The sequence below is a fragment of the Scyliorhinus canicula genome, chromosome 11 (genome assembly GCF_902713615.1).
Source record: "Scyliorhinus canicula chromosome 11, sScyCan1.1, whole genome shotgun sequence".
Classification (NCBI taxonomy): domain Eukaryota; kingdom Metazoa; phylum Chordata; class Chondrichthyes; order Carcharhiniformes; family Scyliorhinidae; genus Scyliorhinus; species Scyliorhinus canicula.
This window is the reverse complement of record NC_052156.1, coordinates 124694817-124721150: the sequence shown is the minus strand read 5'-3', so window position 1 is coordinate 124721150 and position 26334 is coordinate 124694817. Positions and strand designations below refer to the sequence as shown.

Here is a 26334-nt window from a genome sequence, read left to right as displayed (position 1 = left end):
ACAGCTGTAATCGATTGTGATATTCCTTAACCCTATTTGGCAAAAGTGAGGCACATAACAAGTGTAGGAGTCATGAAAATATTTAAAATTCAATTCACTTAAAGATATCTTGTCAATTAATGCTTTTAATGCCAAAATTGGCTTGTTCGTGAACAATGTGTTTGGCACATCTGACCAACACCGACTTTCATTTATAAAGCACCTTTGACAGAATGAAATGTCCCAAGGTGCTTCACAGGATCATAGAACTTAGAACATAGAACATACAGTGCAGAAGGAGGCCATTCGGCCCATCAAGTCTGCACCGACCCACTTAAACCCTCACAAAACAAAATGTGTCACTGAGCCACATAAGGAAGAAAGTGAGGTCGAGAGGCAGGGAGGTGTAGGGAGGGAATTCCAGAGCTTGGGGCTTGAAGAAACTGAAGGCACGGCCATAATTGATGGAGCAATTTGGAAAGCACAACCAGCCAGAACTGGAGGAAAACAGATATCTCAGAGTTGCGGGGTTAGAGAAAAAGTCATGAGTTCTAGTTTCTTGGAAATAAGATTGACTGCTAAAATCAATACTCCGGGAATTGATTCAACAGCTGCCCATCAATTGTCTGTTCTATTTATATCCAACCTCTGTCGTTTGAAATCTATCTTTTTTTTTGCTTGGTTCAATGTGGCTGTGAAATGTGGGCTCTGGATTCATCTATTATATCTCAATATTTTCTTGAGGAAACGTTGGACTGGATTCTTCCGCCCGCCCCGTCGCATGAACGCCATGGGCGAGACGTGGACAATGGAGAAGTCTACTGACCTCAGACGGGATTCTCCAGTCGCCGGGCGGGCGCGGCCGGAGAATTCCGTCAATTGTTACATTAGACCCCGAGTATAATAGGTTCATTCAATCATGTCCCAGTTTGCAAAAAATCTAGCTAGTGATAGTGGCTGCCTGTGTTAAAAAATAACTAATAACAAAGGCATTAGGCAGAACAAAGCATCTTCCAAAACAAATGACACACAGATTGAAATATCACGAAGCATAACACACAATAATCTGGATTTCCATGCTGCAGCGCTTTGAAGATTTCAGCAGTGTGTGAAGTTTATGACATCTGAATTATTGCACCAGATAGTTCAACAGGAGGTAAACATGTAAAGTAATCATGCACAATAATAGAACAATGGGCAGTATTTTCCAACCTTGCCTGCCTTTGGGATTGCCTGGTCCCGACGAAAGTCAATTGACTTTTGGCTGGGCCATCAAGCCTCCCGCAGCAGGCCCCGCCATGACGGGACAGGAAAATCACAACCCGTGGCGAGCACAGCATCTTGCAATGGCATCTCATGCTAGGTAGGTATTTACCTTCCGATATGGCAATAATTGAGGTATGGCAATAGCAGAAAGAAGTAAATTGCATTAATAAGTACCTTTTACCAATGTGTTTTGTGACCAATTAATTATTGTGATGGGTACTTACTGGTATTTTTTTAGGAAATTGCTGCACTCATGCAAATCCCACAAATTGTAATGTGGTAAACAGCCAGTCAACAAGTTTTTTGATGGTGTTTTCTAAGGGATAAACGTTGGCGGTTAACCAGGAAATTTCCCCTACTGTTCTCCACATAATGCTGCAGGTTTTTTTATAGTCATCCGAACAGGGTCGCAGGGTTTTAATTTAACACCTCATTGGAAACAGCAGCACTTCTGACAATGAAGCACTCACCCTGTATTGCACGGAAACATCTAGCTAATGTTAATGCCTCAGTCTCTACAGTAGGGATGGCCTGAACAGACCTTAATCAGAGGTAAGAGAACTACTACTATATCAAGCTGATAGTAATTTTCATGTTGAAGCATTGGAATCAGTTCAGAGGAGGTTCACTAGGTTGAATCCAGAGGTGAGGGATTTGTCGTACAAAGGGAAATTGAACGGTTTAGGCCTATACTCTCTATAGAGTTTAGAAGTACGAGGGGAGGTCGAATTGAAGTTTACAGGATGATAAAAGATATGGATAAAGTAGACGTAGAGTGGATGCTTCCTCTTGTGGGGCATTCTAGAACAAGATGTCATAAACTTAGGATAATAGGTTGCAAATGTAAAAGAGTGTTGAGGAGAAACTACTTCTCCCAAAGAGTTGTGAATCTGTGGAATTCACTACCCCAGGGTGCTGTGGATGCTGGGACGGTGAGTCAATTTGAGGAGGAGTTAGGCAGATTTTTAATTGGTGATAGGTTGAATGAAGGGTTGGGGGAAGGAGCAGGACGGTGGAGTTAATGCCAGGATGAGATCAGCAATGATCGAATAACGGAGCAGACTTGATGGGCCAAATAGCCTAATTCTGCTCCTATATCTTATGAATTTATGAATTACGAGGCAATTGTGCTTCCTCTAAAACCACCACAAAGACTATTAGTGCCTCCTGATATCAAATACTCCAGATAATAATTAGTTGACAGTTGATCTCTGTTACGACAGTTACTTCATAACTGTGAAAGCCTCACAACCGAGAATATTTACAGAGCTGAATTCACTGCTAAGATACTCTCGGTAAAGTATCCAGTACGAGTTCTGGAATGGTGAATGTAGTTAATTCTGTCACGTATCAAGTGTTAATATTTTAGCTTCACACCAACACTGCAGATGTGGACAGTGGCACGAGACAGGGTTGTAAAAATATTATGTTATTAATGTTATACTATAAGTATGAAAGTGGATATGACTATTCAGGACTCTGAACCCACTCCTTTCAATACACTTTCATTTAAACTTATGTGCTGAAGGAATTGTGAACATTTCAATAACAAGGGATCATGAAAAATTCTTCCTGACCTCTGATAGTAACCAAGGGTAAATTGTAAATATCAATCTAATATAACAGATATATATTCACCTTGAGCATAAGATGGGTGATAACGAATCCTCAATATTCTAAGCATATTGATTTTGTACAACAGTATTAAAATTTAAAGGCCCAACTTTCTTCTTCATTTGACTTCAATGGACTGCCAATTTTCTACCACCCGTTTTGTACGCCCCCAGGACACAAAATGTTATTCTTCAACAAGACCATGAATCAAAGATTACATTGTTTACCTTTCAAAAAGCTGAAAAAAATGTCAGCAAAGCAACAGCTACCCACCATATGGATCAGGAAAATTAGCAGACCCAAGGGATAATTTAACTGTTCTAATCAATAATCTATGTTGCTTTAAAGCACACTTCATCCATTGGTGTATAAAGCAGTAAGTAGTGAACAGGCTGTGTCAACTATGGGGGCGATTCTCCAAAATGGAGACAATGTGTTTGCGCCGTCGAGAATGCCGTCGTGATTCACGACGGGGACGACCGATTCTGTGCCCCACAGTGGGCCGTTCACGCCGCTCCAGCCTCCCTTCCTGGCGCCGCGCTAACCCATGCATGCGCAGTTGGGCCAGATTCGATTCCTGATTGGGTCACTGTCTGTGCATGTTTTCCCTGTGTCTCCATGGGTTTCCTCCGGGTGCTCCGGTTTCCTCCCACAAATCCTGAAAGACGTGATGTTGGGTGAATTGGACATTCTGAATTCTCCCTCAGTGTACCCGAACAGGGGCAGGAATGTGGCGACTAGGGGATTTTCACAGTAACTTCATTGCAGTGTTAATGGAAGCCAACTAGTGACAATAAAGTTTATTATTATAAGTGCTGCACTCTCAGGACCACTGACTTTCAGGCAGGGATTTAACCGCGATCCTGTCTGCTCTCTCAGCCGGGTGTAAAGATATCCATGATTCTATTGCAAAGAGGAGCAGGGAAGTTACCCTTCTCCAGGCCCACATCTATCACTCAATCAACATCGTTCAAAAAAGACAGATGATCCGATCCTTACCACATTGCTGTATGTGGGTGTCGTGTGCAAATTGGCTGCTGCATTTTCTATTTGACTGCACAAGTGGCTACATTTCAAATATACTTCATTGGCTGTAAAGCACTTTGAGAACATCTTGATGCAGTGAAAGTTGCTATATAATTGGAAGTCTGTCTCTCCTTATTTGATCATTGAATACTAATGTCTTCCTATTTTTCTTTTAATATTCTGAAGGTTTTAAAATGCAATATTGTCATACAAAATCAACATCCTTGGACTGTTCAGGACAATCTTACAGATACTGGGTTAAACATCGGAAAATGTGTTCTGTTGTATCCTAGTTTGGATAGTCCTTACGTTCCAAAGATGCGAGTGGCATAAATGGCTCACAACTCCTGACTTTCTTTTCTCTCCCTATGTCTTCCTGAACTCTGCGCCTATTTGAGATCTGCGAACTGTCCATTTTCATCGTCTGTAGCTAGAGCTTTTGCTGTGTTCCAATATTGCCATTGTATTTGAATCTCGTTATTCCATTTGTCAATGGTCACAGAGCCCTGGTCACAACCCGAACAGGATACCTTTAACACCTAAATAGTCCATTGGTCTATACTTTTCAAATCATATCCTTTGATTACAACTGGTAACATAATTCGGACATCTGCCCCTACTTCCCTTTTTCTATTTATGCCAACAGTTCACACCATGAATCCCCATTACTGCATGACTTCAGTTATCTCAAGTCACACAGACAACGCATCCTCACACTTCTAAAATTAACCTTCCTCCTGCCAGGAATCCATGCAAAATGCATAGAAAATTAATTCACAACACACAGATAGTATAAAATGATTCACAGTTCCTGCAGGAATCTGAATATCTGTAGAAATGACACCATTGAATAAAAATATAAAGAACCATAGAAAGGTTACAGTACACAAAGAGGCGCCAGCCACTTCAGGTATAGATCAGGGACACACCGCAATTTTGAGGCCTTACCAACATTTTTTGTAGATCTTCTCTCCAGGGTAATTATGTCCTTCCTGTAACCATTCATATCATTCTGGAGTTGACAGCTATCCTCTTCACTATCAACTGAACGGTCAATTTTTGTGTCATCTGCAAATTTCCCAATCATGCCTCCAACATTTAAGTTCAAAACATTAATATATACAGTAGACTGCAAGGGCTCCAACACTGAGCTGTGTGGAATACCACTGGAAACCACGTTCCATTCGCAAAAACATTCTTCAACCATTACCCTTCATTTTTTGTCGCTGAGCCAATTTTGGATCCAACGCACCACATTCCCCTATATCCCCTGAACTTTAATTTTTCTGACCCATCTGCTATGTGGGACCTTGTCAAATGCCTTGCTAAAATCCAAGTAGGCAACATCCACCACACGACCCTCATCAATCCTCCTTGTTACTTCCTCAAGTTCTTAAGACCCAATCTTCCCCGAACAAAATCATGCTGATTATTCTCAATCAATTTGTGCCTTTCTAAGTGACAATTTATCCTGGCAGTAGCATTTGCACATCTTTGGAATAATTCACCAAATTTGATTTCTCAAAAAAAAATATTTAAAGGCCCCTTCCAGGGCAGCGATTGCATCTTAATAAAGGAAACATATGTTAACAGAAAAGCACAACAGCTGAACTACTGGATGGCTGTGTCGTGCTGTGTATTATTGACCACATTTGTAAACTTTCAGGGCAGAAGAAAATGCCCTCTTTTCTTTGCATAGAATCAATAATGTCTGTGGCAAGCCAGTTTGCTACTTCTGCTTCCTTTATTTTGTTTACAATGGATTTCATTCTTTTATCCCAATCTCTATTGATGGCTGAGCAAGTTAACTTCAAAGAACTTTCAGCATACACAGAGCTATTTCATTTTTTTTTAAAACACATTTTATTCAAACCTTGTATCAAAGTAGGTTACAGCAAATAAACACCCGGGAAACATTCTTCCCAACAATCAACTATACAGTTTGTACAGATTTTTTCTCCTTTCCCCCCGCCTCTCCCCATCACCCACCCCCCACCCCCACCCCCTTATGACGAACAGCTCCTCAAACACGGTCACAAATATCCCCCACCTTTTCTCAAACTTACCTGCTGAGCCCCTTAACTCATATTTTATCTTCTGTAACCACAGGAAGTCATATAGGTCACCCAACACAGAGCTATTTCATGGCGAGATGTAACTATTTGATGGCCACTGTTTACCTGCTGCTTACTACAGAATATGCTGCCCCTATGTAAACAACAAAGATGTTTATCAGATCATTGCAGTCACTTTTGGATTGTGGGAATTATATCATTTTTCTCTCTTTTTTTGTCTCCCTTTCTAGGGAAGTAATGTCGTGGAAGACCAGGATTTGTTGGAAATTGGCATCCTCAACTCTTCACACAGACAACGAATCCTCCAGGCAGTCCGTGGCCTACCTCGGGTAAGATGTCCAGAAGGGGAACACTTCCTGGAGTTATATTAAATCATGCAGCAGGGTAGCATGGTGGTTAGCATAAATGCTTCACAGCTCCAGGGTCCCAGGTTCGATTCCCGGCTGGGTCACTGTCTGTGTGGAGTCTGCACGTCCTCCCCCTGTGTACGTGGGTTTCCTCCGGGTGCTCCGGTTTCCTCCCACAGTCCAAAGATGTGCGGGTTAGGTGGATTGGCCATGCTAAATTGCCCGTAGTGTCCTAATAAAAGTAAGGTTAAGGGGGGAGTTGTTGGGTTATGGGTATAGGGTGGATACGTGGGTTTGAGTAGGGTGATCATGGCTCGGCACAACATTGAGGGCCGAAGGGCCTGTTCTGTGCTGTACTGTTCTATGTTCTATGTGGAGATCTAATTTAGCTTGGAAATATCCAATTAATCTGAGTTTCGTGCTCTCATTTTTATTACACAGCTTGTGTGAAATCTCCAGTCTCTGTAATCTTGACCAGGCAGAACAAGTATAACAAGTTTTTTATTCTACTTCATTTAGCGTGAAACTAGCTTTTCCATTATACCAACTCCATAACAAGCACCAGGGAAAAATTATTCAAGTTCTGTGCTCAGTTATCCTGTCACTTTTTTGTGGAATTACATATTACTAGATTGGGCATTGCGAGTTTATTCTGCCGTTTTAGTTTCATTTCAGTCAGGGCACATTTGATAATTCATTTCTCTAATGCACGGTTTTAAAAATGTATGCACTATATATAAATAATATCCGAACCAAACCAATCCATTTATCAATGATTCAGTTCAATTTGAGATGCAAATTGATTTAAATGTACTTGTGATGTATAATTAGGAGACATTTAATATCCTCTGTCAAGAGATATATATTTCTACTTTATTAATGGGAGGCTCTTTGCTCATGTACCAGGCAGCAGTGGTTCTTCTGTTTATAATCAGCAACCCTTGAATGCTAATCGCGTGTATCTAGTGATGAGGCTTTATGAAGTAGTGTGAAACCAAAATAATTACGGGCGCGATCTACTGGCCGCGTTACGCTCGTGAAAGAATGCAAAACGGCGATAAATCCCAGGAGAGACCTCCCGTGGGCTTCATGGCAGCCTTCATGCCTCGCAGGATATACCCAAGTGCTGTGAGATGTCAGAATCAGAATCCCACCCAAAAGGGGCGAGACCAAACATCATGCACCTATGTAGGTTTTAAACTTGTATAGGTAAGCTTACCCAGGATCTACCAGCCTCCCGAGATCTACCAGCCTCGCCAGCGAGGCCACAGCCGGGTGCCATTCAGTACTGGTCCACACAAATGGGGACCGAGCAGAACAGCATTTGTGGAGGCCATTTTAGGCCCCTGGGTGGCCAGGGATAGTGCAGGTGGTTCCCTGGTCCTCCCCCTGGAAAGCAGGCACTGCCAGGTGGCACTGCTAAGCTTCCAGAATGGCAATGCCAAAGGTCAGTGCCTGAGGGGGGCTGGCATGCCCATGAAAGGAGGGTGGAGGAGGGCCATGCCCATGAAAGTAGGGTGGAGATGTGAATGAAGGCTGCAGGGCAACAAGTCGGGGAGATTAGGGGGGGGGGGGTGAAGGATGGGGTCCTGGAAGGGGGGGCTAGAAGGAGATATCGGGGGAGCCTGAAGAGGAGGCCCCCAGGGATCCCATAGCAGGGTGTCCTCACTTAGGGAGGTGGGATCGAGTAATGCCCATGTGTGTGGGAGGTGACATTGCCCATGGGTAGGGTATGTGGGGGACCCACAATCTCACACAGAGATTGTGGCACCTTTTCAAAATGGCAGCCCGATCTCGGAGTTCAACGCCCCAGTATTGAAACAAATTCTAAGTGTGGGCTAACCAGTGAGAAACTTCCAGCGCTCAAAAAAGTGACTAAGTGTGATTTGATAGCGGTGGGAAACTCGACAGAAGAGCAGATGGGAATCTCCCTGAAAAACCCACCACAAATTAACTTTGAATTCCGTTAAATTCCGCCCTACAAATTTCATTAATGACGAGCTTAGAGCAAATAAGCTGACTCAAAGAACTTGAGACAAGTTTCAACTTTATGACTAATGGTGACATTGACTAAATTGTGACAAGGAAATGAGCTATCAAAAATGAATTTAGGATAGGTTCCCAATTTTGTGCAACAATAATGTCTATTCTGTTTCATTGAGTGATATTTACACATCCCAGACCATTTTGCATGTGACAGTGGATGGGTGAAAATTATGACCTTTTCAAACAATTAAATGCTTACAGTTCAGAAGGCCATTCAACCTGTCATGTCCATGTTAGCTCTCCGCTCATCTCACTTCCCCGCTCTTCCCCCATAGTTTTAGTTTGTTTAAATTGTACTCTGAACTTTTATTTAATAGATACTAGATTGATCCTACTTGCACATTGAACTTGTAACTTCTGTGGTGAAAATGATCAATTTCTAAACTTAACATTTGATTGGAAAAGTTCAGCTCAGTTCTTAGCCAGTCAAAAACATTTTTTTCTGATTGTTCCATTCTCAGATTGGGTGGTGACAGAAGTAGATGAGAGAAAATGGGAGAAAGAGAAAAAGGAAAAATTGTAGCCAATTGAATAAAAAGCAATGTTTAATAATTTTAAATATTAATTTAAGTCTTTAATTTGTAATGTCAGATTGATAATGCAGTACCAAACTATTGCTGAGTATATATATGTGTGGCATGTTATATGTGTGTGTGTTGGTATTTGAGACACTATCATGGCATAAAAAAGTTTGATATATACTAGCCTAGGTAATCCCTCAATTCAATACTCTCTGGTAATTTAAAGGTTAATATGTTTCACAAAATAAATATGACACAGGCAGTTACTGTTACAGTGATATTTGTGTAAAGGGTTAGTAATTAGCAGATGATTCCCCAGCTCTGATTGCCTGATTAAACAATGGTGACATTTCATAGATAGATAGAATTTACAGTGCAGAAGGAGGCCATTCAGCCCATCGAGTCTGCACCGGCTCTTGGAAAGAGCACCCTACCCAAGGTCAACACCTCCACCTAATCCCCATAACCCAGTAACCCCACCCAACACTAAGGGCAATTTTGGACACTACGGGCAATTTATCATGGCCAATCCACCTAACCTGCACATCTTTGGACTGTGGGAGGAAACCGGAATACCCGGAGGAAACCCACGCACACATGGGGAGGATGTGCAGACTCCGCACAGTCAGTGACCCAGTGGGGAATCGAACCTGGGACCCTGGAGCTGTGAAGCAATTGTGCTATCCACAATGCTACCATGCTACCCACGGTAATTCTGAATTCAACATGAATCTATCAGCTGATGTTTTTCATTTACATCTATGAGACGCCCAAAAACCCATTTAAGCATCCTGACCCCTGCATTTTTCTTTCCGGTTCACACATTGTGTGATTTTAAAGTTTCAAGAAAACAAAGAATTTTAAAATGGTTTCCATCTACATTTTTACTTTTCATAAATTCGACAAACTATTTCTTCAAGAGATAATCAGGATTGTCGTTTAACCAATAGTGCTGTTGTCTATCAGAATGAGTGCTGGTTGAAGTTGCATCCATTGCATGAGCAAAACCCAATGAGTTCTTGCTATCTGCAAACGCTTAGGCTGGACAGAAAAGATTACTTTATTTTTAAAATATTTTTATTCTCCTTTTTCACATTTTCTCCCAAATTTGCACCCACCAACAATAAACAATAAGCAGTAATGAATATAATGTCAATCCCCATATCAACAACAACAATCCCATCCTCCCACCAACCCCCAAACAACTGTCAGCATGTTAACATACAAAAATAACAAAAAGGAATCAGGAATCACCCATAGTCACCATTAACACATACAGTACCCCCTCCCCCACCACTAATGTTTGATGTTATCCAATTCTTGAAAGTGCATAATGAATAACGCCCATGAATTGTAGAACCTCTCCATCCTTCCCCTCAGTTCAAACTTAACCTTCTCAAGAGTCAGGAATTCCAACAGGTTCCCCCCCGCCATGCCAGGGCACAGGGTGGAGAGGTTGCTGTCCATCCCAAAAGGATCTGCCTTTGGGTGATCAACGAGGTGAAGGCTACAACTTCTGCCTCTGCACCCGTTTCCAACCCCGGCTGGTCCGGCACCCTGAATATGGCCTCCCGAGGGCCCGGGTCCAGTTTCACGTGCACCACTTTAAAGATTACCCTAAAAACCTCCTTCCGGTAATCCTCCAGCTTTGGACAGGATCAAAACATAAGAATATGATTCACGGGGCCCCCTCACAACATTCACACACATCTTCTATCCTCTCAAAGAGCCGGCACATCTTCGCCCTTGTGAGGTGTGCTCTATATACCACCTTCAGCTGTATCAGCCCCAACCTCGCGTACGAGGTGGAGGCGTTCACTCTCCGGAGCACCTCACACCAGAACCCCCTCCTCCATACTCTCTCCCAACTCTTCCTCCCACTTTGCTTTGATCCCTTCCAGTGGTTCCTTCTCCTCTTCCAAAATAGCCCCGTAAACTGCTGACACTACCCCCTTCTCCAGTCCCCCTGTCGTCAGCACCTCCTCCAGCAATGTGGATGCCGGCTCCACCGGGAAGCTCTGTATCTCCTTTCTGGCAAAATCTCGAACCTGCATGTATCCAAACATTTCCCACTGCTCCAGCCCATACTTCGCTCCCAGCTCCTTTAATCCTGCAAACCTACGCCCAAGAAACTAAACTTTTAGTCTTAAATCCCCTTCTCCTCCCATTTTCGAAAATTTCCGTCCCACTTCCCTGGCCCAAATCTGTGGTTCCCCCGAATCGGCATTTCCCTTGACCCTGCCCCCAACCCGAACTGTTGGTGAAACTGCCTCCAAATTCTCAATGAAGCTATTATTACCGGACTGACAGAAAAGATTACTTAACTGAATTTAGAATATTAGCTTTATCCTTCTGTATCAATAACATTCTATTTACCGTTTTCAAATTATATACAATAAGGCCCGCTTCATCTGAGGCTGGAAATTAGAGCTCCTTTTATAACATACATTGTACGCAAGATAAAAATAGGAGCAGGAGTAGATCAGTTGGACTCTTAAGCATGCTCCTTCATTCAGTAAGATCATGATTGAACATCCACATCAACTCAAATTCCTTTCTATCTACATATCCCTTGATTCCTTCAGTCCCCACAAATCAATCTCAGCTTTGAATATACTCAGCGAGAGAGCGCAGCTCTCCGGGTATCAAGAATTCATAGAATCATAGAATTTACAGTGCAGGAGGAAGCCATTTGGCCCATCAAGTCTGCACTGGCCCCTGAGAGAGCACCCCACCTACCTAAGCCCACACCTCCACCCAATCCCCGTAACCCAGCAACCACTCCTAACTTTCGGACATGACGGGGCAATTTAGCATGACCAATCCACCTAACCCGCACATGTTTGGACTGTGGGAGGAAACTGGAGCACCCGGAGGAAACCCACGCAGACACAGGGAGAACGTGCAGACTCCACACAGACAGTGACCCAAGCCAGGAATCGAACCCGGGTCCCTAGCGCTGTGAAACAACAGTGCTAAACACTGTGCTACCCGTGCCGATTCTAGTGAAGAATTTTGCTTCCTCATCCCAGTGCTACATGTCTGAGCTATAGTTCTAGACTCTTCACCCAGGGGAAATGGCCTCTCCGCATCTGTCAAGGCCTCCAAGCATTTTTTACATCTCAATTCTTCAAAGCTCCAGAGATTATAGGTCCTCCCATCCCAGGAATGAATCTAGTCAACTATTGGTTTGCGATTCTGATTTATTCAGGTGTGTGTGCGCATTTCCTTACCCAGAAAATTTTGACGACAGTCATTTCTTCAGAAATAACACTGGCTGGATTGTAATTGTACATGGAAAGTGTTCTACACCCAACTCTACTGGAGTGCACATCACCAGCAAATTTTCAAATCTATCAACTGCGCTCCCTACAAAATATTTGTACAGAATGATTAATTCTGTCACAATGTTTAATAGGAATTTTAATATGTTCTGTGATGCTATAATAACTGCATGATTAGCTGCCATGTCTAGATATAGCAAACATTTTTTAGTTGAAAATCATAAGCTGTAACTAGTGATATGATTTAGATGTAAATATTCTGCAGGGGTCCACCAAACAGCTATAATCTTTACGTGCTGCTTCTAATCTTCCAGAATATATCAGGTATGACAAACTGGTATTTAGGGGAGGGGCCCATCATGAGGTCCCATGAAAAATAACAAGCTCTCCGTGCATAATTTTAAGCATCTTTTTACATGTGTATTTTCTTCCTTCGTCTCAGGTTAAAGTTATTGGATATGATACGAACAGTCCAACATCTGTGGCAGACTGGCTAGATTCTTTAGAGCTGAATGACTACATCAAGACCTTTCTGGCAAATGGTTATACATCAATGGATCTCGTGAAAAAGCTGTGGGAAATTGAACTCATTAATGTAAGTTCATGATTCGTGTGATGCTTTGAAAATGAACTATTAGTGAAGAGATTTGAATTCTGAAGGATTGTGCTATAACAGAACCTTGCGGCTTCCTGAGGAAGCAGAAATGAGATAGAAAAGTAAGCCTGTACAAATCACTTAACTTGAGCAAACCTCATCTCTATGCAGTGTCAGTCTTGGTTGCTATTATGCCTGAATTGGATGAACTCATCAATTTCTACTGCTGCACGTTTCCTTCACCCCATGTTTAACATTGTCACATTACTTAGGGCAGTTTATTTTCTGGAACTTGCCGAAGCTTCTGCTGAGAAATTAGTAACTGATCCGATCTTGTCGTGGATGATAAAAGTTCAGACTTGGGGAGATGGTATTGTTGGCTTCTAGGTGATATGTACAGATATTTGTATTTTCATCTCCTTTAAGTCGCTGGTCCTTTCCTTGTTTTCGTTTTCATTTTAGGGATGTACACAAAATTATTTTTTTTGATATACAGTTTCTTTTGCAAAAAGACATATTTGCTATTGTGAGACCTTTCATAGTAGTCAGAATTATTAAAAACTTTACGACAGTATTGCTTTCACAAAACACACTTTGAACTGGAATTTTTCAGCACCTCTTAGCTTATCATTAGAATTTTATAACAATATCAAAATGCTTAAAAAAAATAGTTTTGCGTTTTCTCACCAGGCAGAATTTTACGCCTTTTCTTTAATTAAACAATAAGTAGGTACCAGGTTGCCTGACCATCATCAAAAAGTGCCCTTTTATAGTGGTAGAAAATAGGAAATTTGCAAGTTAAATAATAAAATTATTGCTCTTGTCCTCTATACACTTCAGTCCCTGCAATGACAACCAGTTACAGAAGGCATCAGATGTCCTAATGTGCACCACACACTGCTTCTCCATGGTCACCCAAGTGCAGACATGGCCATGGCAGGGAGATACACACGTAACCTGAGCAACCACACCCACAGGCCTAATCTAACCCGGAACTGTGGACAGCCACCATGACTAGGCCCAGCGACAGACCAGACAAAACGTCCTGCCCTTTGTCCCCCACATCAGGTTTGGGATTAAAGTGGAGCCAGAAGTTGAGGCACAGCTCCTTCTTGTCTGGAACCTTCTACACTTGGTGTAAATGTGAAAAACTGACTCATTGAGGCCAGTAAAGCGACAGGCAACCAAAGGATCCGTGATGTAGCTTAAAAAGTTGTTTGATGAAGCTACTCCGTGCAAGACTCTTCACCCCAGGTCCCAATGGTGCTGGAAGGACCCCAGGATACTGAGTCCTCCATGAGGGTTCAGGAATCAGTTCAGATAGGATCACTCTGTGCACTTTAGCCTTCTCAATGCATCCAGTGAAGGCAAGGCTGTGTCCAGCATGTACAGTCTGAGTGGCTTTGGAGGCAAGCTTGTGTTAGGACAGTGTTGTTCAAACTTTTTTTCCAGGGACCTATTTTTTACCAATTGGCCAACATTTGCGCAAAACTCTGCGCATGCGCACCGATGAGTGGGCACGCACACGCAGTGCGGCCGCATTTTTTCTCTATGGTTAAAAGGGCCGCTCGCAGCCGGCATAATTAAATCTGGCTGTTGCACGTGAATTTGCGCAATTGGGAGTGCCGTGACGGACGGCTCCGTGACCCTGCCGACACACACCCATGACCCAGCCGCGGGTCACGCCCCCAACTTTGAAGATCACTGTGTTAGGACATCCGGGCTTCCAAAGCTCTGAAGCTGTCCAGACCATTCAGTAGGTCCCGGACCTAGGCAGCCGTGGGCCCTCAACGCCGGCCATGGTGAGGTGTGGTTTCCCAAGCAGAAGCTCCCTTAGAACGTCTGCTGTTCCAGCAAACTCCGACCAGAATTAACCATATTCCAGACCCCTGGTTAATTTCCAGTAAAGGACAGGTAACTACTGCAAGACTGCATGGAAGATGCGGAGGAGCTGTGTATCAGTTCAAGCTGTGTATCTGGCAAAAGAAAACATCGTCAGTGCATGCCATCCAGACAATCCTTTACACACAGGCATCTCTGCAGGCTCTGAAGGAAGAATGCACATCAGCACCCAGCTGCCCTCTCTAACTGGGGGACTTGGAGCCAGAAGAAATTGATGAGACTCTGAATCCTGGTGAGAACATCTGGCAGGGACCAAAGTGACCAACAGTACTGTAGCATGGTGGTTCACCAGTTGGTTTGTAACTAGCACTCAAACCGTATAAGATAGCACTCAGAGCAGGTTCTGTCCAAGTCCCTTGGTGATAGTGACTTGTACCAACCAGGCTTCGTAAGCTAGGCCAAGGTGAATTCTTAGGTACAGGACATAGAATATACAGTGCAGAAGGAGGCCATTTGGCCCATCGGGTCTGCACCAACCCACTGAAGCCCTCACTTCCACCCTATCCCCATAACCCAATAACCCCTCCTAAACTTTTTGGACACTAAGGGCAATTTAGCATGGCCAATCCACCTAACCTGCAGATCTTTGGATGGTGGGAGGAAACCAGAGCACCCGGAGGAAACCCACGCAGAGACGAGGAGAACGTGCAGACACCGCACAGACAGTGACCCAGCGGGGAATCGAACCTGGGACCCTGGTGCTGTGAAGTCACATTGCTAGCCACTTGTGCTACCATGCTTATACGTGCTTCCCAGGAGATGAATGGTGCTAAAAGCAAAAGGTTGGAGCTCATCTGGGATGGGAGTTCATCTCTCATTAAGCAGCCAGAAGTCTAGAATGTTCATCTCAGCCAATCCTAGCGGAGGGTCAAGCAGAGTAAACTCATCCACGCTCCTGTACCCTTCACATGCCAGTGCAATCCGTGACTATAAGAAACACATTATTGCATATGCAAAGAGGATAGCCCTCAGATCCGGTTGCAAAGACCCATTCTGACAACCCTATCGACATAAGGATCTATATCAATGGTGTATAATTGTCCAGACAGGGGGATTCCCTTACTCATTCCTCTCCCAAAATTAACGAAGTTGAGTGTCAAAGATCCACTCACCTTAATCAGACATCGCAGAAGTCAGATCTGGGAAACAAAAGCCCACAAAGTCTGGAATAAGTATTCCGTATCCACCCTGTCAGACCTATCTTGATGTAGGGAAACGATGGTGCTTGATAGAGTAGCCCTCAGGGAACAGTAGATTAGTTCCAGGACTGAGAGGGATGTTGTTGTGGTTGGTCCAGCCAGGGACCGTGTTGGACTAATCAGGGTGGATCAAGCCAGCCAGAGTGATTCCCAGGCGAGGACACAATGGTTTTGCAGAGGTGCTTGAAGCACGTGTTTGGAATTCTAAAATGAGCATTCTGGGTGAATGTGCAAGTTGTTTTGCGATGACAAATAGTGATGATATTAAATCCAAAAGGATCTAGTGAGACACAAGACACTTTCAATCTCTGGTGGTGATACAAAGAGAAATAAGCCGCAAGACTGATCCCTGGAGACGCCAGTGTTGCCAGCTTCTGTGGTGTCCTTAAAAGAGGTGGAGGAAACTAAAAAGAAGGCAAAATGACACAGCAGTTTAGTAAGGATAAATATGAAGCAATCTGGGAAAGGTAAATGCAAGCACTAAAAGGATATACCATGAAACAAAAACAAGGGAACAGAGGTTTAGATAGTAGAGGACATTGATACCAGGACATTCTTTCACAGAAACTGATTAACACACTTGGAATTAACTTCTGATGAGGCAGTGAAAACACATATCCGAATGTAGATTGAAAAGTAATTGAATGTTGTGCTGCTGAAGCAAAGATTTTCTAGATTGTAAGGCCCTCTTCAAGCTGCCCCAGGCCAATGCCACATTCTGTTAAAATGGATGGGACAGAAATGTGTATAAATGCAGCCTCAATCATCTGAATCAACTTCCTGTTTATTCACTTATTTCCCCTTTCATGTATTTTGCCCTTATCATTTTGGACCCAAGGATGATTAATGGACATGCATCTTTAAGTCAAGCAGCAGAGAGAATGGGGAATTCAGAGGTTACAGGAGGGAACACTCTGCTAGTCTCTGCTGGTTTGAACAACAGCTTCAGACTTTCCGGCACCAGAGAGAGAGATGGGGTGGCGCTCAGTTTGATTGATTGGCTGGTGGCCAATGAATTGGCCGAAAGGCCGAACTCTGCCCGGTAACAGGTGGTGATCGGATCAGTCCCAATGGAATGATTTTTAGAGTCCCAAGGAGTTTCAGATTGTCTCCTGAAAGCACAGGGAGAAGTACTCTCTCTCCTCTGTGTCCCCTTCAGAAAGGCTGTGAGCGCTGTTCTCCTGAAGCTTCAGGGAACCATAATAAATGAACCTACAGGAAAACCATTACAAGTGGTAAATAAAGACAAGAAACTTCTCTCTCTCTTTCCAGAAAGACTGTGAGTGTGGTATTTCTGAAACTACTGAGGCCTGAATGAATCTACAGTAAAGCCTCCAACTGAAAGTATAGTTTGAAGAGGGTAGAGTAAGGTGCTGGAAACAACCGTCTGAAACAAAAGGCGGCGATTCTCCGATATGGCAGCCAAGTGTTTGTGCCGTCGTGAACGCCGTCGCGTCTCACGACGGCGCGAACAGGGCCTGGGCACAACCGATTGTAGCCCCCACAGGGGGCCAGCATGGCGCTGGAGCAGTTCACGTCGCTCCAGCCTCCGTACGCGACGTCGGGCCAACCCGCGCATGCGCAGTTGGGCCAGCTCAATCCTGCGCATGCGCAGTTGGGCCGCGCCATCCTGCGCATGCGTGGGGAACTTCTTACGCGCGCCGACCCCTACCCAACATGGTGTTCAGGGTCTGGCCGCGGTGGAAATTAGGCCCGGGGGGGGGGGGAAAGAGGCCGGCCCACCGATCGGTGGGTCCTGATCGCGGGCCAGACCCCTTTGGAGGCCCCCCCGGTGAAGGAGCCCCCCCAAGCATTGCCGCAGAGTTCCCACCGGCAGCCACCAGGGGTGAACGACGCCGGCGGGACTCTGTCGTGTCAGAGCGGCTGCTGCATGTGGGCCAGAGAATCAGCGGTCCCGCCGATTGCAGCGGCCCACAGCCGGCCCTGCGACAGACGCGCCGGCGCAAATGGTGCCGATTCTCCGCACACCGGAGAATCACGCGCCGGCGCTGGGGTGCGGTTGCTCCAATTCTCCAGCCCAGCGCGGGTCTCGGAGAATCGCCCCCAAAGAATCTTTTTCCTTTTATTTCTGAATTTTACCCCTTTCCTCACCTCTGTGTTTGTCTGTCTTTTGTGTACGTACAGAGGATGGGGGGGGGAGGGGGGGTGTGGGCAGGTTAAAATGGGTAATTAGATCATAGTTAACCAGTTGAATTTGCTACATATTTAATTTCAGTTCTTGTTATTAATCAAAGGTAATTGTGTTTACATTTACACACCTGGCGGCTATAATTATTGGACAGCACAGGGCCTAAGACCAAGGGTATTTTTCTAAGAATTATTGGTCAATACACTTGTTACTCCAGGTCAAGTTGCGCTGGAATGGATGGCAAACTAGCCCAGGGTATTATAACAAGATGGAAGAGCTAAGAAAGGCCAAAGAATCACCTGATTTATATTTGTTCTGTGATCTAATGAAAGCAGGCAGGTTGTCAGACATATGCACAATGTCTTTATTTGAATAAACTTTGGATTTGCAACAGTGTACTTTTTGAAGTTGTTGGTGGAAAGCAAAACTGGCTGGTTCTATATATTCTGGGTACACGCCTTCACTATATATCGTTTCATGTATTGCTGGGTTATGACATGCATTATATAATATCAGAATAGAACGCTTCGGAATCAAAATGCGCCCGTCTCAAAATAGGTGGTCATTAAATTAGAACTGATCATCCTCGGAGGTAATTTTCACCTTCAATGCTGGGTGGTAGGCACACAGGCAGAACACAGTGCCTGTTGACCCATTATAGAGTCCCATGATTTCCATTTGCAATGTTTTATTTTGCTGCGTTTTGTGTGCTTGTCAAATTAATAAGGAATCCCTAAACAATCTTGGGGAGAAATTTGCTCACTCGGACTTATGCCAGTTCTGCTAGGGCAGGCTGCAGTGTGAGCCCACGTGGCATCCATCATCAATATCGTTGAGGGACCCTGTATGAGCTGTTGTCTATCCCTGGGGTATTGGAATAATTCTCCATGGTGACGCTTAAAAGAAAAACAAGTGTGTCATAACAACTTCAAGTATGTCGGATAATGTGAATAAACCTGTTCTGCAAAGGAGACTTCAATTTTAGTGTTGGTCTGATATCAACCAGGAATGATATATTTTTTAAAATCAACTTGCCAAAAACATCTTGGCTATTTCTCAAAGGAGTTCTGATTGAGATGAACCTGTGGTAATGATTCCATTGTTAACAAGTTTAAATATCAAGCATCCTCCTATGGTGTTTGTAAATCCAGACTAACAGTAAATTGAATGATGTTTACCAAGTGTATAGTTGGATGTGCAGCATATTCAGTTCATGCGAGGCCACTATCTTGCATTTGCATGGTATTATCTTACTTGAGCACTTGGTGGTGCAGTTGCCCAAGTTACTGAGAGACTAATAGGCAGTGCAATTGTTTGGCTCAGTGGTGTGAACTAATTGGAGGCACTTTGGGGACAAAAGGATGGCATTTGTGATCAACACTGGCGAAAAAGAATGATCATGCTCGCAATTTTAGTTCTTTAGGTTCTGCACTCTCCTTTTACTGGGAAATTGTGTTCAATTTATGTTCAGATGATTTTGGTTGAATTTACACACATTTCTGTCCTAGCCGTTTTAACAGAACGTGCCATTGGCCTGAGGCTGCTGGTAATGGGCCGGTGCTTTGGCCATTTTGGTTTCTTCATGTGTGTGATGTCATGCATACTCTCTTATATATACTGGTATGAGCAAATCAGATAGCTGATAATTAAAACTCTGCGCCTGTTGTACAAGTTGAAGCCAGCAATATTTGGCAGAGTTAAAATGCATTAAGATAATTCTTAAAGCAGTTACAAATTGCAGGTTGTTTGTGTTTAGGTCCATATATCTTTTCATTCATATTAAAGGGGACTCTCATTTTGTACATATCTGTGAATAACTGAAGGAATCTTGCAGATTTGAATCTTTGTTTTAGTAGATATGTGCTTGAATTTTTAAATTATGTAATTAATAATTTGCTGTTAGATGTACAAGGCTCAGTTTGAAGTACTTAGTGAAAGTAACAAAACAAGTAATTTGTTCCAAGATGTGTGATTATAGTTTGGCTCGAAACAGTCTCTTACAGTGAATGAAAGATTATGGGGATGAGATTGGACCCTGGCGCTCATACATGGCAGATAGAAAATGGGTTCAAAAAGGTCCAATTTAAAGTTCCAACTTCCCACCTGAAAAGATGGGATACACACCTGATGCCATATTGGTTTGGGTGCTGTAGATGAGTGGGTAGGGGAGGGACACTGGGGGCCCGCCACCTGCAATTAATTAACAGGTAAGCTCCTTGAAGAATTTGTTAATTTTCTGGGGAGGGACAGAAAGACATTTTCAAAACACAGATTGGGAAACATGTACAGTCTAGTGCATATTATTTCACCAGCTGTTGGGAGCAATGTGGGAGTCAATAGTGTGATGTTTCTGAAGTAAAATGTTTGCGTGGGGTGAGGGAGGGATAATCACACAGAGTGGGTCTGGTACTTTTTCATTGACTATTTGGCCACTTGTCTCTACCATGAGACGCTGGCGTCTGATCTCCTGCCTGCTTGATTCTGCAAGGCACTGACAAGCCCAGTCATGGCTGCCATTTGCCTTTGAGCGGTACTCTCTGGAATCAATTCCTTCCACCTGGCAGGGCCTGGTGTCAGTAATTAACAGAATCACAGCATCATTACGGTTAAGGAGGAGGCCATTCAGCCCATCATGTTGGCACGCTTCGCCAAATGAGCATTATACCTTACTGACACACTCCTGCCCTTTCCCCGTACATTTGCCCATTGTTTCTCTTCAAATAATCATCTAATGCACTCGATTGCCTCAATTGAATCTGCCTCCCCCACACACTCAGGCAGTGCATTGCACTCAACCACTTGTTGTGCAAAAACATTTTTTCCTCCCATCACATTTGCTTCTTTTGAATATCACTTTAAATCTTTGCCGTCTCGATCTTGATCCATTTTATGAGTGGGACCAGTTTCTCCCGACCTACTCTGTTTCCAACCCCTCATGATTTTGAACATCTCTATTACATCTCCACTTAGCCACCTTCTTTCCAAGGAGAAAAGTCCCAATTTCTCACCCCTGGAGCCATTTTTGTAAACCTTCTCTGCACTCTCTCCAGTGTGTTCACATCCTTCCTATGGTGCGGCGCCCAAAACTGTACACAATATTCCACCTGAGGTCTAACCAGTGTTTTGTACAAATTCAGCATAACCTCCTTGCTCTTGCGCTCTATGCCCCTATTAATAAAGCCCAGAATACTATATACTTCACTAACTGCTCTCTCCACCTGTCCTGCTACCTTCAATGATCTATGCACAGGGCCCTCGGCTCCTACACCCCCTTAACATTTGTACCCCTTATTTTATATCGTCTCTCCATGTTCTCATGTTCTTCCTACCAAAGTGAATCACCTAATTTCTCTGCATTGAACTTTATCTGTCACCTATTTGCCCACTCCACCAACGTGTCTTATGTCCTTCTAAGGTTCAAATAAGGTGTCAAGTTCACCTCCAGCCCAATTAGGAAATCTATTTTAAAATATTGTGCCATCAATGCAGATGCTCCATAGGTTTGTGACCTGGAAATGATCCTGATCATGTATCGGAAATTGAACTCCCCAGACCCTGGATTGGAAATCGAACACCCGTGTGTATGATTTTTTTTTTTTTAAGGTCAATTGCATTGATACTTCGCTGTGAATAATGATTTGTTGCTCATTACCCTGTTAAATCCTTTAGTATATTTTCTCAGAAAAGCCCCCTTCATCTTAGAGAGCCATAAAACTTGGAAAGACCTCAAAAATCAATCTTAATAAAATTTTTGCACAGCTCAGGTACCGAATAAAACTCACTGCAGATCAGTTCGGGTTCCAGAATGGTTACCATAAGACAATAAGACATAGGAGCAGAATTAGGCCACTTGGCCCATCGAGTCTGCGCCATTCAATCATGGCTGATAATTTTCTCATCCCCATTCTCCTGCCTTCTTCCCATAACCCCGATCCCCTTATTAATCAAGAACCTATCTATCTCTGTCTTAAAGACACTCAGTGAATTGGCCTCCACAGCCTTCTGCGGTAAAGGTTTCCACAGATTCATCACCCTCTGCCTGAAAAAATTCCTCCTCAAATCTGTTTTAAATGATCATACCTTTAATCTGAGATGGTGTCCTCTGGTTCTAGTTTTTCCTACAAGTGGAAATCTCCACGTCCACTCTATCCAGGCCTTGCAGAATCTTGTACGTTTCAATAAGATCCCCTCTCATCCTTCTGAACTCCAACAAGTACAGACCCACAGTACTCAATCGTTCCTCATACGACAAGTTTTTAATTCCAGGGATCATTCTCGTGAACCTCCTCTGGACCCTTTCCAAGGCCAAAGTAGCTAAGTCATTTAAATTGTAATAGGTGACTGAATATTACACAGTAGGCAATGTGTTACATCTTCAGCATAATTAAACGCAAGCACCTCTATAAATGTGAAATTATTCAATAAAATTCAAAATATATAAAATTGGATACAAACAAACAGAAGAAACAGAAGTTGCTTAATGTTTTAATTTTAACAAGTGAATCATTTTTTTTCCCCATTGTCTGTCCTCCCAAATCTCTCCACTTCCAGAAACAAATCAAGTTACCACTTGATCCTGTCAAAAACTATCATCGTCAATCTCTTTCATTGCTAACTTATTCCATGGGCTGGATTCTCCGGAGTCCCGCGCCAAAATCCCGTTTGGTGCGGAGGCAGAGAATCCCCGCTTACGCCGAAATCGTAGCCAACACCACTCCCGCGATTCTCCAGTCCCCGGAGAATAACTCATGCACGATTTACACAGCGCATTGACAGAGGGCCCCCCCCCCCGGCGGCGATTCTCCAGGCAAAACTGACCGAGTTCCCGACGGTGTGGTTCTAACCACGCCATCTTGTGGCGGGGGGGGGGGGCTACATCTTTCAGCTGCCTCTGCAGTGAGACTCCGTCATCGCACATGGCACAGCCACTGTAGGCTGCCACCGTGCCCGTGCACACAGGGCCGGTTTTAAGCCTATTTGACCAATTTCATCAAATTGGGCCCCGCACCTTAAGGGGGCCCCGCGCCAGCGGCGACAGAGTTACCGTTTGAAGCCTTTTCTGTATTCTAAGAGGAACTATAGGGTAGTTTTTACTTTTGGAGAACGCACCACATTACCGTCGACAAATCCTTCAGCCCTGCGCCGCCAAATCCTTCCGCCCGGGTAAGTAAGTTTCAAAATTTTAGTATATCAAGCATTTAATTTTTTTTTTTGGTTAAAGACGAGCATACTACACGAAATATAAACATACATAAATTTTTACTTTTGTAGAGTAGGGGCCCCGCCCATCACTTTTCTAATTGGGCCCGCAATTCCTAGCACCGGCCCTGCGTGCACAGACTCGCGACTGGAAGTGCAGGGGCCCATCTCCGCAGCTGAAGCTGCGAGAAACACTCTATGCTCCTGCAAGGTAGGAGAATAGCTGTAGATTTTTCTGAGGAAAGTCAAGAGTTGAAACGCCAGCGTTTTTATGCTGGGGTGGGGAACATAGCCCCATTTTTGGATGTATTTGATATTTCCACTTGATGTGTCACAAGGATAATAAATGTACTGTTAAAAATGCAGTTCACCATCTCATATTTGAAGAAGAACATTATCCCAGAGTTAATGTGAATCACGCTTCGCATTGGCGGCAATTATTAGCTCTCACAGGCTTACTTTAAAATGGAGAATCTGTAAGTGGTTGCTATGACAGCTGGAAGTTGCTATGGTAATTGTGGCACAGCAAAGAATATTCTTTCATTAGCCAATTCCTTCTCATATCACAGCTTTTGACTAGTCGTCCAGTCTTTTTCCTGAATTGCCCTCTGCACAAAATGAAAAAAAGGTTTAGCTCCGAACTTGGCTATCGGTTTGTCAAAATGGAAGTGTTCCAACCCAAACAAAGTGGTGCATTTCTTTTCTATCACATATCTCTCTCTCCTGTGTTATCCTATGAAAGGGTCACTTGGAATTGTCATCCTTCCATGCATCTGTTAAACTAATGCAATCCTTTCAGGTGTCTTAATTGACTGTGGGAGACCAGCTATTTGAGCCCTGCAACAATCTGTGCTGTTTGCTTGTCTTCACCCTGGCTGTGGGAGAACTTTAATTGTCCACCATTTGAGGAAGTTTTTTTTTTGGCAGCTGTAGGTTATTCACAGTACATATAACAGATGCTGAGATTTCTTTTTGCTGGGGAGAGACCCCTCTTATTTCATTTAGGTAATCAAGCTCTTAAAGCACTAAATGCAGTTGTGGCTGGAACCAGAAAAGGTTGTACTGGATACATTGCCTTCCTCACTGCTGCTGTTAAGCGAATGTATCCAGCTACCTGGGCTGTGAGTCAGAGTGCAGCAGCTTGGCTCTCTCTATGTGGCAGAATATCCATACGAACGTGACTGCAAAAAAAACCCAGTGATGCAGTCGAAAGAGTCTCTGCTGATGGAGAATTGATAGACTTGTTAACGGCTGTAAAACTAACGCAGGGCTATTGACCCTTAGTCAGAACAGCAATATTTATGTCTTAAGCCTTTTGTCAGACTAAAAGAAAATGCAAATCTGATTTACCTCTGCTGCTTTGGCGTGGTGTGACTGACGCAGTAGAGGTGGCAAGGTGCTCAGAAAGCCAGGATCCGACTGCAGATCTTGGCTGTCTGCGAGAGGATTGGGGAATTCTGCATAATTTCACGAGTGCTCTGGGGGTCAGGTGAGTCAGATTAACTGTTCACTTCAGAAACTGGGAGATGCTTAATTGCAGCTAATGATCTGTAAAATAGAATGAGTTTTTTTTTACAGCTCTGGGAAAAGGGCAAGGGGAAATGTTTCAGCGAAACGACAACAGATGAGATATCTGGACCCTGCAGCCTCTCTGTGCTGTGCTCTTTATATTTTATGCTATCATTTTATATTGCAATGCAAATATCTCAGCTGTATTTAACTGTAGCGTGTACGTCAATAAAGCATCATTGTTGTTACGCGTTCTGCTATTAGACAACACTATCCAAGTGCTGTGATTATCTATGCATCTTTCATAGGGAGTGAGCTTGCACTTCACGTTCTGCTGTCATGTGCAATAAGATCATTCAGCATCATTCAAGAGCAATTAAATAGTTGAGCATATAAATAACACCAGAAAACAAGAATTTGATGACCAGCTTTTACCTTCACAATCACTATCATTTACCTCATAAACTATGCACTATTAATTGTTTGTATTGCTTAGACCTTAGCACAAATGGAGTTCCAAATTTTGAATGTAGTTCAGAGAACAATCACTGTAGATCTCTGCCTTCATGCCTCTCCCTGTCAAAAAGGTGTTGTGGAATCTGCTGTTTTTGTGCCTTAAGAACTAAACAGATACTAGCAGCAATGCCGTTTATTACAATGATTCTCAATTGAAGTGATTGAAAGTAGACATGTTTCATTTTATCTTCCACTGAATTACACATTGGACGTGCGAGTGTAAATCAACTGAAAAGGTAGAGCTGTCCGTTACCAGCTAGTGCCCATAAATTGTTGTAGTTACATTCTGGTAGCTGACAGGTTGGCTTGGGAATCTGTCTGATTGCTCTAACTAAAGTTCATCGGCCGGATTCTCTCTGATTTTGAGTCTAAGTGCTGACGCCAATGGAGAATCTGTGGACTTTCATGTCAGAAAAATCAGTGCCACACCTGCACCGATTCTGCTACCGTGTGAGGGGCTAGCGCCGGCACTGCATAGAAAATCCTCAAAACCCACAAAGAATGGCGCAGGAATTGCCAGGTCCGTGATGGAAACGCGCAGAGCTGACAAGCTGCAGCCACCTTAAACAATACCCCCCCCACACACACACACACATACAGATGGGGGCCGAAACAATGGGACAGGTTGTGCTGGAGTGTGCCCATGCAACTGATAGGTTGGCTGGGCCAGAGGGCACCCATAGGGGTGCCCCGGTGGGTCACCTATATGACCCACGGAACCAAGTTTACAACGGGCTGTCAGCGGTGTGCCCAGCCGCATGGCTGCTTTGCCATCTGTGGTAATGGTGTTGTGTACCCATCCACCTAGACCCCACAGTCCACCTCCTGGCCAACCCACACTACTGCCCCCCCGGCCCTGGCAGAAGCCCACCAGCCAGCGGCACGGCTGGCGGTGAAGTATGGCGGTGTTGGACACTGTCCGTATGCCTTCTCTCTCTCAGCAGCTACCATGCCAGGTTCATGATTTTTTGAGGGCACATGTGGACCACGTCGTCGGGAACTCGGCCCATCGGTGGCGGAGTATCGTGGGTGGGCCCACTAATGGTACGCGAACGGTGCTTCAACTACGCGCGTGTGCATTGCACTGATGCCGTTTTCCAGGAGGCG

The 26334-nt window shown here is 43.9% G+C and overlaps 1 protein-coding gene across 17 annotated transcripts in view; it reads left to right on the top strand.

The window, feature by feature from the left end:
* The window catches only part of anks1b (ankyrin repeat and sterile alpha motif domain containing 1B), a 1080298-nt gene that overhangs the window by 965541 nt on the left and 88423 nt on the right, over positions 1–26334 (top strand). For 15 of the 17 annotated variants that reach the window (XR_005462295.1, XM_038811308.1, XM_038811309.1 and 12 more), the window contains 2 exons: positions 6191–6289; positions 12601–12753. Coding sequence is in view for 14 of the 17 variants with exons in the window: in XM_038811308.1 (XP_038667236.1) it covers positions 6191–6289; positions 12601–12753 (252 nt within the window). In the remaining 3 variants the exon portion in view is untranslated. Of the gene's footprint in view, positions 1–6190; positions 6290–12600; positions 12754–24365; positions 24692–26334 lie in introns of those variants that run through there. The other 2 variants (XM_038811322.1, XM_038811316.1) reach the window with 1 other exon arrangement.